Source organism: Leptodactylus fuscus, chromosome 11 (genome assembly GCF_031893055.1).
Source record: "Leptodactylus fuscus isolate aLepFus1 chromosome 11, aLepFus1.hap2, whole genome shotgun sequence".
Lineage (NCBI taxonomy): Eukaryota > Metazoa > Chordata > Amphibia > Anura > Leptodactylidae > Leptodactylus > Leptodactylus fuscus.
In genome coordinates, this window is record NC_134275.1 from 1,592,345 (window position 1) to 1,606,826 (window position 14,482).

The 14,482-nt window shown below is 45.4% G+C and overlaps 1 protein-coding gene across 1 annotated transcript in view; it reads right to left on the reverse strand.

Moving 5' to 3' along the window:
* The window catches only part of THOC2 (THO complex subunit 2), an 84,311-nt gene extending 75,889 nt beyond the window's left edge, over positions 1 to 8,422 (reverse strand). Inside the window, exons 1-2 of the mRNA XM_075260618.1 lie at positions 8,344 to 8,422; positions 254 to 309 (exon numbers count right to left, since the gene is read on the reverse strand). Coding sequence (XP_075116719.1) covers positions 254 to 309; positions 8,344 to 8,408 — 121 coding nt within the window. The 5' untranslated portion in view covers positions 8,409 to 8,422. The remainder of the gene's footprint in view (positions 1 to 253; positions 310 to 8,343) is intronic.
* Positions 8,423 to 14,482: the final 6,060 nt, after the last annotated feature.

The following is a 14,482-nucleotide window of genomic DNA, read 5'->3' on the forward strand; positions in this document are numbered from 1 at the left end:
TAACTTTTCTCTCCTCCAACGCCACGGGCCTGGGCCGCCATTACTAAGGCAATGAATGCCACCATTTGTATTAATTCAAGCGATCCCTGACCAGTCGCCGCTGATCGATCCCCCAAACGGATATTGTTCACCTATCCTAAGAATAGGTCATTAATATCTTATCAACGCCCATGGTATAACATGCAACCTGTGGCTAACTAGAGAGCGTTGCGACATAGCCTGAGACACCAGAAAACACTTCTAGAACATTTACCTTTGAACGTCACATTTTCCTGTCCTTTCTCACTGAGGCTGCGACATAACTGCACACTGTGGAAAGTGGAAGAAGAAAGTAAGAAATAATCAGGGCTCTCAAATAAATACAAAAGTATCAAAGCATTAGATCAATGAAAGAAACAGGCAAGAACGCAAAGGCATTAAAGAAGTCACTTTATTTGCAAATTTGCATTGACTTTTTGCAAGCAGGACTTTTCTCTCCACAATTTGCAAGTGGGTTCGAGGATGGAAACCCTGAATGTAGTTCTAGCGCTGGTGTGAAGCCGGAAACACATGCAACACGTCACGGTCCCTCTAGACCTAAAGGGGTTATCCAGTTTAAAAAAAAAAAAAAAAAAAAACCTGGGCCAAGTAACATGAATATAAACCCGCTCCATTATATATCCTATATAAACTCATCACTGCTTATTGGATGCATTTTTAGATCAATGACCTCAAAGTTTTGTTTGCAAGCTGACTACCGCTCCTTGGGAGACGTTCAGGCAGCAGCAGTGACCTCGGATATGGGAGTGATTACATTGCAGGGGAGAGCGGAGAATTGAGGGGGACACAGATTGAGAGCAGGCAGATGAATCAGGGATAATGTAGTCTGTCCACAGATTCACTCCCTGTACAGACCTGGAACATGAAGTTAAGATAGAGCCAAGCACAGGGTGTACAAGGTAAGGGACCATTGAGCACTGCTGTGCATGTATCTGCAGATCATTTTTAGAAGCTGGATTAACCCTTTTCTCCCCTCTAGCCCCCACCGCTCCCAAGCAATAATTTAAGTTTCAGCACTGCAACCAGGCTCCCTACAGTCAGGTGGGGGGTTCTTGTCTGGAGCAGACATCTTGGGACCACCCAATTGCCTAATTAGAACACAAGGTGCTGAAACTAAGTGCAGGTAGCACTGCCTGGGGATGGTGGACGGTACAGACAAGATCCACCTCTATAGGAATCGGTGCAAAGAGTTGCTGGAGGTCGGGAAAGATCCTCTTTAAACCAAGTTCATACTCAGCAGATTCTTCTCACAACTGAAAGCTACAATTGTTCATTTTCCAGGTGAATGTTCTCCAATAACCATTCTGGATATTTTCAGTAAAAGACGACCTTTCCTGTCCCCCTGCACGTGCCATTACACATACGGCTAGACACGAGATCCCCTAATAGAAGACACTTTACAGAACATTTTATGTTTCACTACTAAACCCAAATTTATTTTCATTTATTTCTATACCGCCCTCATATTCCGCAGCGCTGTACACACATTGTCAGTCCCATACAGGGCTCACAATCTACAGTCCCTATCAGTAGGTCTGGTAACTGGAGTATCCAGAGGAAAACCAGGGAGAACATACAAAAGCCTTGGCAGGAATTGAACCCAGGACTCCAGTGCTGCAAGGCCACCGTGCCCATATAGGGGAATAATTAATATGCTAATTAATGGCTAATTTGCTCACCATCCAATTATGTGATACAGTGAGAGATATATACACTAGGTCAGTGTATATAAGAATCTGCGACACACTTTTTATATCAATGACTAACAATAGGGTCACACCTGCGCTTGGGTTTCCATTGGGGGGGGGGGGGGTCTACTTAATGGGATCCTATCATTGGATACCTTTTTTCCTCGATAACACGTAGGAATAGCCTTAAGAAAGCCTCTTCTTCTCCCACCTTTAGATGTCTTCTCTGCACTGCCGTTTGGTAGAAATCCGTGTTTTCTTCAGTATGCAAATGAGTTATCTTGCAGGCACTGGGGGCGGTCCCAATGCTGCGAGAGAACTCTCCAGCAATACCTCCATCTTCTTCTGGAATACAGTTTTCTTCTGTCCTGGGTTTTCAATTTTCTAGGCCTCGGGCAGAGCCGACTGCATATGCCAGGGCCACAAAAAGATGGCCGCATACACCATTTTCTTGTGGTCTGGGCATGTGCAGTCGGCTCTGCCCGAGGCCTAGAAAACTAAAACCCAAGACAGAAGAAGACGCAGAGGGAGAGGGCTTTCCAGAAGATGGAGGCGTCGCTGGAGATTTCTCTCGCAGTATTGGCGACGCCCCCAGTGCTGCGAGAGAACTCATTTGCATTCCAAGGAAAACCAGGATTTCTACTGAACAGCGGTGCAGAGAAGACATCTAAAGGTGGGAGGAGAAGAGGCTTTCTTAAGGCTATTCCTACATGTTAGCGAGGGAAAAAAAAAGGGAATCCAATGATAGGATCCCTTTAAATGACTATAATGGGGTCCAAAGAGATTTCTGTCTGAAAAGGACAAAAACCGCAGAGAACTTTTCTTTCAGCATTCTTCAAGCAGAGAGGGGAACGGCGTATCCAAACGGAGTGCAAGCACTAGTGTGAACCCAACCTAAAGACTAATAATTGCCAAGACAAAAATACATCCGATTATTCCTACTTGAAGTGCACGTCAATGTGATCGGTTCAGTTGCTGAACATGTTTTCCTTCTGTTATACTCCATGTGTGTTACAAGGTAACCGATAGAAAGCAACACGATACTACACTTATATAATATACTAAAATGCTGCTCCGGCCCATCCCAGAGAGTTCCTGCAGGGCAAGTCCCATTCCAGGAAGTTGTACCGCCCAGACAAGTCTGCAGCCGCATCCCCGTATTCTCCTACGTCCAGTCCTCTGTCTTATGTCCTGAGCATTTATAGATATGTTACTGGCCCCACTGTGACCGAGAAGGGACACAACCCCACTCATTTATAGGAGAACAGAATTATGCAGAACGAAGAGACACTGATATAAAATATTCATGGAAAATACAAAATGGATATGTCAGAAGGGGCGATAGGTCATCATCGAGGATACGGTCACAGGACAGAATTTGTGCAGCCGATCCCACTGCAGAACATCTGTCTGGTTTGTGTAACAGACTTTTTTTTTTACTGCCCACCATAATAACATCCCACAGAGATCAGTGGACGCTGGATTCAGAGTCGTCTTCATCAGTCACATGGCCTGATCCCGGCTCAGTCTTATTCAAGTGAATGGACTGAGCTGCAAAACCAACTGCTGTACAAAACAGTACTGAAGAGACTGCAGCGCCCGCACGACCCCTTCAGCCTCTTCAAACAGCTGATCGGCCAGGGACTTGGGTGCTGGACCCCTGCTGATCCCTGACCGACAACCAATCTCAAGGCCAAGTCATGAGAAATGTAATACTAGAAAACACTTCATTTGGCTCAAAAAAAAAAAAACAAATAAAAAAAAGTTTTGTTTTTGATTCTCTTTCTCCAACACGTGTCTTGAGCCTTAAAGAGAACCTTTCATGTCCTCGGGCACGTACGAATTTATATACCACTAGAAAGCCGACGTTATGCTGAATTTGGCGCACTGTCGGCTTTCCCGTTATGTGCCCCGGGGGTGAGATATATCTGTGCGTTTACCAATAGATCTTCACTGTCAGAAGGGCGATCCTGATGGTCTACCTGGGAACGCCCCTCCTGGGAGTCTATCCGTAGCGTTATATAGTCAGATGGGGCGCTCCTTACCTCTAAGCGTCACGTGTGGGCGGTAAGGAGCGCCCCCTCTGACAGTATAGCACTATGAACAGACTGTCAGGAGGGGCGTTCCCAGGTAGACCATCAGGATCGCCCTTCTGACAGTGAAGATCTATTGGTAAACGCACAGATATCTCTCACCCCCCAGGGGCACATAATGGGAAAGCCGACAGTGCGCCAAATTCAGCCTAACGTTGGCTTTCTAGCGGTATATAAAAACGCATGTGCCCGAGGACATGAAAGCTCCTCTTTAAGGCTAAGGCTCCACGGTAAGAAACGCTGTGGGAATAACCGCGGCAGCAGCAAATCACTGATCTTCCTGCAGCGCTTTAGAGAAAGTTTGCAGAGATTCCTTTGGGGAAACCGCTAGCATTTCCGTATATATAATTCTCCTGCTGCGATTTCCAACACTGCGCTGGTTTTGCAAATCACGGTGTGTCCACACTGTGGTTTTTACAGTAAAGTGAGCATGGGCTTCGCTAGAATCTCATCCACTTTGGCGTGGCCGTAAAACGCCGCAATTTTTCTGTCGGCATTTCCGCCACGTGGGACTCCGGTCTGAAGGGGTTGTCCAGTCAGGATTCTTCTTACTAATGACCTAGTCACACCAATCCCAGCACATGTTCTAGATCACAACCAGCGTCACATCAGATTAAGATGTAAAGTCCCCAAATTAGGGCAAATAGTAAATCTAGTTTATTGTGACCGGGACACATTGTCATTGAGTTACAGCAGCCGTCACCAAGACGTCCTAGGAAATCTACCCAGACAACATGGGACAGAGCAAACATCACTAGTATAAGGAGCCATTCAGGAGCCTGGGAAAGATGAGTAACACCATGTAAGCCCCCACAGGGAAAGCAACCTCAAGGGAAACAATGTAACTCTGTGCAGGAGGCCACTGGTGACCGTGAGATAAGAGACAGCACCCAGAGTAACAGATAATAGACAGCGCCTAGAGTAACAGATAAGAGACAGCGCCTAGAGTAACCCAGATAATAGACAGCGCCTAGAGTAACAGATAAGAGACAGCGCCTAGAGTAACCCAGATAATAGACAGCGCCTAGAGTAACACAGATAATAGACAGCGCCTAGAGTAACCCAGATAATAGACAGCGCCTAGAGTAACACAGATAATAGACAGCGCCTAGAGTAACCCAGATAATAGACAGCACCTAGAGTAACAGATAATAGACAGCGCCTAGAGTAACCCAGATAATAGACAGCACCTAGAGTAACAGATAATAGACAGCGCCTAGAGTAACACAGATAATAGACAGCGCCTAGAGTAACCCAGATAATAGACAGCACCTAGAGTAACAGATAATAGACAGCGCCTAGAGTAACACAGATAATAGACAGCGCCTAGAGTAACCCAGATAATAGACAGCACCTAGAGTAACAGATAATAGACAGCGCCTAGAGTAACACAGATAATAGACAGCGCCTAGAGTAACCCAGATAATAGACAGCGCCTAGAGTAACAGATAATAGACAGCGCCTAGAGTAACACAGATAATAGACAGCGCCTAGAGTAACACAGATAATAGACAGCACCCAGAGTAACACAGATAATAGACAGCGCCTAGAGTAACACAGATAATAGACAGCGCCTAGAGTAACACAGATAATAGACAGCGCCTAGAGTAACACAGATAATAGACAGCGCCTAGAGTAACACAGATAATAGACAGCGCCTAGAGTAACACAGATAATAGACAGCGCCTAGAGTAACACAGATAATAGACAGCGCCTAGAGTAACCCAGATAATAGACGGCACCAAGAGTAACCCAGATAATAGACAGCACCTAGAGTAACAGATAATAGACAGCGCCCAGAGTAACCCAGATAATAGACAGCACCCAGAGTAACCCAGATAATAGACAGCGCCTAGAGTAACAGATAATAGACAGCGCCTAGAGTAACACAGATAATAGACAGCGCCTAGAGTAACAGATAATAGACAGCGCCTAGAGTAACACAGATAATAGACAGCGCCTAGAGTAACACAGATAATAGACAGCACCCAGAGTAACACAGATAATAGACAGCGCCCAGAGTAACCCAGATAATAGACAGCGCCTAGAGTAACAGATAATAGACAGCGCCTAGAGTAACACAGATAATAGACAGCGCCCAGAGTAACACAGATAATAGACAGCGCCCAGAGTAACACAGATAATAGACAGCGCCTAGAGTAACCCAGATAATAGACAGCGCCCAGAGTAACCCAGATAATAGACAGCGCCTAGAGTAACAGATAATAGACAGCGCCTAGAGTAACCCAGATAATAGACAGCACCCAGAGTAACCCAGATAATAGACAGCACCCAGAGTAACCCAGATAATAGACAGCACCCAGAGTAACCCAGATAATAGACAGCGCCCAGAGTAACCCAGATAATAGACAGCACCTAGAGTAACCCAGATAATAGACAGCACCCAGAGTAACCCAGATAATAGACAGCGCCTAGAGTAACACAGATAATAGACAGCACCTAGAGTAACAGATAATAGACAGCGCCTACAGTAACCCAGATAATAGACAGCACCTAGAGTAACACAGATAATAGACAGCGCCTAGAGTAACAGATAAGAGACAGCGCCTAGAGTAACAGATAAGAGACAGCGCCTAGAGTAACCCAGATAATAGACAGCGCCTAGAGTAACCCAGATAATAGACAGCGCCTAGAGTAACCCAGATAATAGACAGCGCCTAGAGTAACACAGATAATAGACAGCGCCTAGAGTAACAGATAATAGACAGCGCCTACAGTAACCCAGATAATAGACAGCGCCTAGAGTAACACAGATAATAGACAGCGCCTAGAGTAACCCAGATAATAGACAGCGCCTAGAGTAACACAGATAATAGACAGCGCCTAGAGTAACAGATAATAGACAGCGCCTACAGTAACCCAGATAATAGACAGCGCCTAGAGTAACACAGATAATAGACAGCACCCAGAGTAACACAGATAATAGACAGCACCCAGAGTAACACAGATAATAGACAGCACCCAGAGTAACACAGATAATAGACAGCGCCCAGAGTAACACAGATAATAGACAGCGCCTAGAGTAACACAGATAATAGACAGCACCCAGAGTAACACAGATAATAGACAGCACCCAGAGTAACCCAGATAATAGACAGCACCCAGAGTAACACAGATAATAGACAGCAGGTAACAGATAATAGACAGCGCCTAGAGTAACCCAGATAATAGACAGCACCCAGAGTAACAGATAATAGACAGCGCCCAGAGTAACAGATAATAGACAGCGCCCAGAGTAACAGATAATAGACAGCGCCCAGAGTAACAGATAATAGACAGCGCCCAGAGTAACAGATAATAGACAGCGCCTAGAGTAACCCAGATAATAGACAGCGCCTAGAGTAACACAGATAATAGACAGCGCCTAGAGTAACACAGATAATAGACAGCACCTAGAGTAACACAGATAATAGACAGCACCTAGAGTAACACAGATAATAGACGGCACCCAGAGTAACCCAGATAATAGACAGCACCCAGAGTAACCCAGATAATAGACAGCGCCTAGAGTAACACAGATAATAAACAGCGCCTAGAGTAACCCAGATAATAGCACCTAGAGTAACACAGATAATAGCACCTAGAGTAACACAGATAATAGCACCTAGAGTAACCCAGATAATAGACGGCACCCAGAGTAACCCAGATAATAGACAGCGCCTAGGGTAACACAGATAATAGACAGCACCCAGAGTAACCCAGATAATAGCACCTAGAGTAACACAGATAATAGACAGCAGGTAACAGATAATAGACAGCACCTAGAGTAACCCAGATAATAGACAGCAGGTAACAGATAATAGACAGCAGGTAACAGATAATAGACAGCAGGTAACAGATAATAGACAGCAGGTAACAGATAATAGACAGCAGGTAACAGATAATAGACAGCAGGTAACAGATAATAGACAGCACCTAGAGTAACCCAGATAATAGACAGCAGGTAACAGATAATAGACAGCAGGTAACAGATAATAGACAGCAGGTAACAGATAATAGACAGCAGGTAACAGATAATAGACAGCAGGTAACTCCTCTGTATCAGCAGATCTATCACATCTGGAGACTGATCGGGTGCAGGCCAGAAGGGGAGAGCGTAGCAACCAATCAGATCACTGCTTATATCTCCCAGCCTGCTCTCGATACATGAAAGCCGCAGCCTGATTGGTCGCTACGATCCCCCGCGTAACAAGCGGCGGAGGCCCCCATGCCGTAAAGCGACACAAGCTGGGAGTCCCCCGGGATTTCCCGGCAGTCTCACTCCCCTCGGTGAGGCCTCCACACACCGGGCCATCAGCAGCTTCCAGCCCGTGCCCTCCGCTCGCTGTTTCCCCGCCATGTCCCCTCCGGCCCTCTCCATGCTCACACGTTAAGCGGCCTCTAGCACGGCCAGGCCGCCCGGATCTCCCGCCTGAACCTCGGCTCCCGTTACAGCTCTAGTGTCCCCCCCGCCAACCCCGGACCCCCCGCAGCGGTCACCGGAGCCCCAAACGACAACTTACAAATCATTTTTTCCGGATTTTTCCCAATTCTTTATCCAATCAGCAGGTAGTACTGCCGCCGCCATCTTCCCTCTATAGTACAGATAGCCCGGATGTTTAGCACATCAGCAGAGGTCAAAGGGGAGGTGGGAGGAGCGGTGCATGCCGGGAAATAACAGCAGGCTGGGAGATAGAGAGCAGGCCTCACTGCTGATAGTAACATAGTAGCTATATAGATGGAGTATAACGGGCTGAATGGATACTATGTAGTGTTATATGAGGTGCTAGTAACATAGTAGCTATATAGATGGAGTATAACGGGCTGAATGGATACTATGTAGTGTTATGTGAGGTGCTAGTAACATAGTAGCTATATAGATGGAGTATAACGGGGCGGACTGGATACTGTGTAGTGTTATGTGAGGTGCTAGTAACATAGTAGCTATATAGATGGAGTATAACGGGCTGAATGGATACTATGTAGTGTTATATGAGGTGCTAGTAACATAGTAGCTATATAGATGGAGTATAACGGGCTGAATGGATACTATGTAGTGTTATATGAGGTGCTAGTAACATAGTAGCTATATAGATGGAGTATAACGGGCTGAATGGATACTATGTAGTGTTATATGAGGTGCTAGTAACATAGTAGCTATATAGATGGAGTATAACGGGGCGGACTGGATACTGTGTAGTGTTATGTGAGATGCTAGTAACATAGTAGCTATATAGATGGAGTATATGGGGCTGAATGGATACAGTGTAGTGTTATATGAGGTGCTAGTAACATAGTAGCTATATAGATGGAGTATAACGGGCTGAATGGATACTATGTAGTGTTATGTGAGGTGCTAGTAACATAGTAGCTATATAGATGGAGTATAAGGGGCTGAATGGATACTATGTAGTGTTATGTGAGGTGCTAGTAACATAGTAGCTATATAGATGGAGTATATGGGGCTGAATGGATACAGTGTAGTGTTATATGAGGTGCTAGTAACATAGTAGCTATATAGATGGAGTATATGGGGCGGACTGGATACTGTGTAGTGTTATGTGAGGTGCTAGTAACATAGTAGCTATATAGATGGAGTATATGGGGCGGACTGGATACTGTGTAGTGTTATGTGAGGTGCTAGTAACATAGTAGCTATATAGATGGAGTATAACGGGCTGAATGGATACTATGTAGTGTTATGTGAGGTGCTAGTAACATAGTAGCTATATAGATGGAGTATATGGGGCGGACTGGATACTGTGTAGTGTTATGTGAGGTGCTAGTAACATAGTAGCTATATAGATGGAGTATATGGGGCGGACTGGATACTGTGTAGTGTTATATGAGGTGCTAGTAACATAGTAGCTATATAGATGGAGTATAACGGGGCGGACTGGATACTGTGTAGTGTTATGTGAGGTGCTAGTAACATAGTAGCTATATAGATGGAGTATAACGGGCTGAATGGATACTATGTAGTGTTATGTGAGGTGCTAGTAACATAGTAGCTATATAGATGGAGTATAACGGGCTGAATGGATACTATGTAGTGTTATGTGAGGTGCTAGTAACATAGTAGCTATATAGATGGAGTATAACGGGCTGAATGGATACAGTGTAGGGTTATATGAGGTGCTAGTAACATAGTAGCTATATAGATGGAGTATATGGGGCGGACTGGATACTGTGTAGGGTTATATGAGGTGCTATAGTGATATATGTAGTGCTATATATAGTGTTATAGTGTTATATATAGTGCTAGTAACATAACAGGCACATGGAGTATAAGGGGCGGACTGGATACTGTGTAGGGTTATACTGTATATAGTGGTATATGAGGTGCTAGTAACATAGCAGGCGTATAGCTACAGTATAAGGGGCGGACTGGATACTGTGTAGGGTTATACTGTATATAGTGGTATATGAGGTGCTAGTAACATAGCAGGCGTATAGCTACAGTATAAGGGGCGGACTGGATACTGTGTAGGGTTATATGAGGTGCTATAGTGATATATGTAGTGCTATATATAGTGTTATAGTGGTATATATAGTGCTAGTAACATAACAGGCACATGGAGTATAAGGGGCGGACTGGATACTGTGTAGGGTTATACTGTATATAGTGGTATATGAGGTGCTAGTAACATAGCAGGCGTATAGCTACAGTATAAGGGGCGGACTGGATACAGTGTAGGGTTATATGAGGTGCTATAGTGATATATGTAGTGCTATATATAGTGTTATAGTGGTATATATAGTGCTAGTAACATAACAGGCACATGGAGTATAAGGGGCGGACTGGATACTGTGTAGGGTTATACTGTATATAGTGGTATATGAGGTGCTAGTAACATAGCAGGCGTATAGCTACAGTATAAGGGGCGGACTGGATACTGTGTAGGGTTATACTGTATATAGTGGTATATGAGGTGCTAGTAACATAGCAGGCGTATAGCTACAGTATAAGGGGCGGACTGGATACTGTGTAGGGTTATACTGTATATAGTGGTATATGAGGTGCTAGTAACATAGCAGGCGTATAGCTACAGTGTAACAATAAGTTCACACAGGGTTTTTTGGATTGGAGGCAGAGGCCACCTCAGGTTCCGATCCAAAAACCGAATACCACGACTGAAATCCAGTGCACTGCAGTGTCATCCAGCCACACACTCCGCTCCAGATTAGGGGGAGTCTAAAAATAAGAGTAAAAAATAAAATCTCCCCAATCCCCTCAAACACATATAAAAGTTCTTAAAGTGAACGCGTACATATCAGGTTCCCTTTTTTCCAAAATCTCTTGGTTTACAGACTTTTAAAGGCGCTTTATCATTGGCAAAAATCATTTTTAGCTAATCACATCCTTGCAGAGGCTTTAGAAAGGCGATTCCACACCGACCCTTTGTATGTAAATTGCCTCAGTAGATTTTGAATAAGTCCGTTTTTATACATATGCTAATTAGGCTCCAGGGTGCACAGGAAGTTGTCGGCAGCACTGGTCTCTATGGTGTGTGCTGTGTATGAGAGGAGGAGGCAGAAGCAGCCTGAGCAATATATTCAGAAGACGTTGCACAAAGACACTTCCAGGGTGTGCAAAGAACCTAATTAGCATATGAATAAAAACGAACTTATTCAAAATCTACTGAGGCAATTTACATACAAAAGGTCGGTGTGGAATCGCCTTTCTAAAGCCTCTGCATGGATGTGATTAGTTAAAAATGACTTTTTCCAATGATAGAGCGCCTTTAGAAATGTTTCCTATATGGTGAATGCTGCAGCGGGGAAAAATCAAAAGAGCCGAATTGTTATTTTTTACTGGTTTGCCATAAAAATTTGAATAAGAAGTGACCAGAGCAATAGATATTCTCCAAAATGGTATTAATAGAAAGTGTCTGGCCACACAAACAAGTCTTCAGCATCCCTGTAAACAGAAGCTAGCCTCTGCCCGCGACTTCGGCTGCGTCTTGTTGGCGTCGATGGTTCGCCTGCTGCTGCATTTTGGCGGTTCTCAAGCTGTCCTGCTGCTGATCTCGTTCCTTGCGCCGTGCCTGTGATTGATCCGGGATCTCAGAATCTCGCTATTATGAGCGTCTTGTTGGCGTTAATGATCCGCCTGCTCCAGCGTTTCGGCATCTGTCAAGCTGGCCTGTCACTGAACTTCTTCCTCACACCGTGCCCGTGATTGTTCCAGCATGTCAGCACCTCGCTGGGATGCCATATAATGGAGCAATTCCAAACCAACTGATCAGGCCAGAAGAGGAGGAACCGCACTCACCCAAGTTTAGGGAATATGTCAACTTTTATTTGAATCCAACAATACTATTCGTTTCAGGGATTAGTTTCCTCCAGGGTATAAACGTTATATGTTTGGTTCACATCTGCATTGGCATTCTGTCCGGGGAAAGTCTGCATGGGGACCCGCTGAAAGGAATACTGAACACAACTGAAAGCGCTGTGCAGTTAAAGCACACGGATCCCATAGACTATAATGAGGTCCGTGTGCTTGCCGTGTGCTGCCCGTATGAATCATTCGGACAGGAAAGTAGATTGTGAAGTATTCTGTCCACATGATCCCTGCAGAGATCTGGCAGCTAACACATGGACCCCATTATAGCCTATTGGGTCCGTGTGCTGTCACTGCACACCGTTTGCAGTTGTGTCCGGTATTCAGTTTGGGGGGGTCCTCATGTGGACTCCCCTGGACGGAATACAAACGCTGATGTGAACGAGGCCTTAGTCTTTGCGTGTGTCTCTGTTGAGCCAAACTGGGCACAACATATTGGGCACTAAAATGGTATATTTCCTGAAATATGTCAATATTCACGTGGCACATTAGTTTTTGGGAACTACTTTTGTGCTCACTTTGGGAAGGGGGGTGCTTTAGGGGCTCTGCAAATGAGACATGACACCTGAAAAATTATTGCAACAAAATCCGATTTTCCAGTGGCTCTCCTTCCATATGCGGTGACGTACCCAAATATCCGTTTACATCCACATGTTGTCTATTTCCGTGGTTGGGGGAAACGGCATAAAAAAATTGTGAAAGATATTGTTTTCCTTTAACCCCTTGTGAATGTGTAGGTTTAAGGGTTAAAAAAAATGTCTAAATTTCAACTCTATTGTTTTGATTCCAGTGAAAAGCTTGAAGGGGTATTCCCACGTCGCATACTCACCAGTCTTCGCTGCAGTAAATTCTTCTGTCTTCCGGCTTTGTTGCGTCATTGATGGGCGGGGTTACATATGCAAAGCCAGCGGCGAGAAGTCGTCACTTCTATGCCGCTGGCCCTGCGTGTGTGCTGCCGATGCACTAGGCATTGGACGTACAGCCTTCACAATGTAATACAGACCTGGCATCCGAGGTAATAGAGAGGCGGATGCTGGGGAGTGTAGACGCCGGCACAGGTGAAGCCAGCAGCGGCAGGACCGATGCTGCTATACCGCTCTCCCCCCCCCCCCCTCCTCTCTGGAAGAGCAGCATCGCTCCTGCCGCTGCTGGCTTCACCTGTGCCGGCGTCTACACTCCCCGGCATCCGCCTCTCTATTACCTCGGATGCCAGGTCTGTATTGGTGGCCCCTTCCCTCCCCCCAAAGTGTAAACTACCCCCCCCCTTCAGGCTCGCTCCCGTGCACTTAGCCCCTCCTCCCTCCCCCCTCAGAGCAGCAGATACATCACTTGACTTATGACCAGATAAGTCAAGGGATGTGTCAAAAAAAAATGAATAAAGTAAGAATAGTAAGATAGTGGAGAAACAAAGCAGTTCTGCTGAAGCAATGTATTTAGGAAAAGTCTTACATCCACATTAACAAGCAGTATAGATAGGAGCCTTGTGATGGGACAACCCCTTTAACCTTGTAGGAGGTACCGACCCCACCAGTCTCATTTGCACAGTCACCGAACCCTTCTTTAGTGATAAATCAAATATGACTTTTTTCAAATTCAAGACCTAGGTATATGTTTTTTTTACTGGTACACAAAATGAACCGTGCATAGGACCTAGGGTTGGATCAAACCCTGGATAAGAACCACTGCTTTAGACTATAATGGGGTTCGTGTGGTTTCCATATGAATTATGCAGGGAGAAAAGCGCTGATTAAGGGACTTTATTCTCTGCAGGTTTCGTGCAGAAACCACACAGACCCCCATTATAGTCTTATTGCACAGATGTGAGTGGAGCTGTCTTATTGCACAGATCTGAGTGGAGCTGTCTTATTGCACAGATGTGAGTGGAGCTGCCTTATTGCACAGATGTGAGTGGAGCTGCCTTATTGCACAGATGTGAGTAGAGCTGCCTTATTGCACAGATGTGAGTGGAGCTGCCTTATTGCACAGATGTGAGTGGAGCTGTCTTATTGCACAGATGTGAGTGGAGCTGTCTTATTGCACAGATGTGAGTGGAGCTGTCTTATTGCACAGATGTGAGTGGAGCTGCCTTATTGCACAGATGTGAGTGGAGCTGTCTTATTGCACAGATCTGAGTGGAGCTGCCATAGCTGTCGTGTAATACAGATGGAGGAGACAGTCAGACAGGTCAGCAGTATTCTGCAGGGAGTGAATTCCCGGGGGCTGCCCCTTGCCTGCACTTCCACAGTGCGGCCAGCAGGTGGCAGGACTGGACGATGCAGGAAATGGTGTACTGAGCTCCGCCATTACTTCCAGGTGAG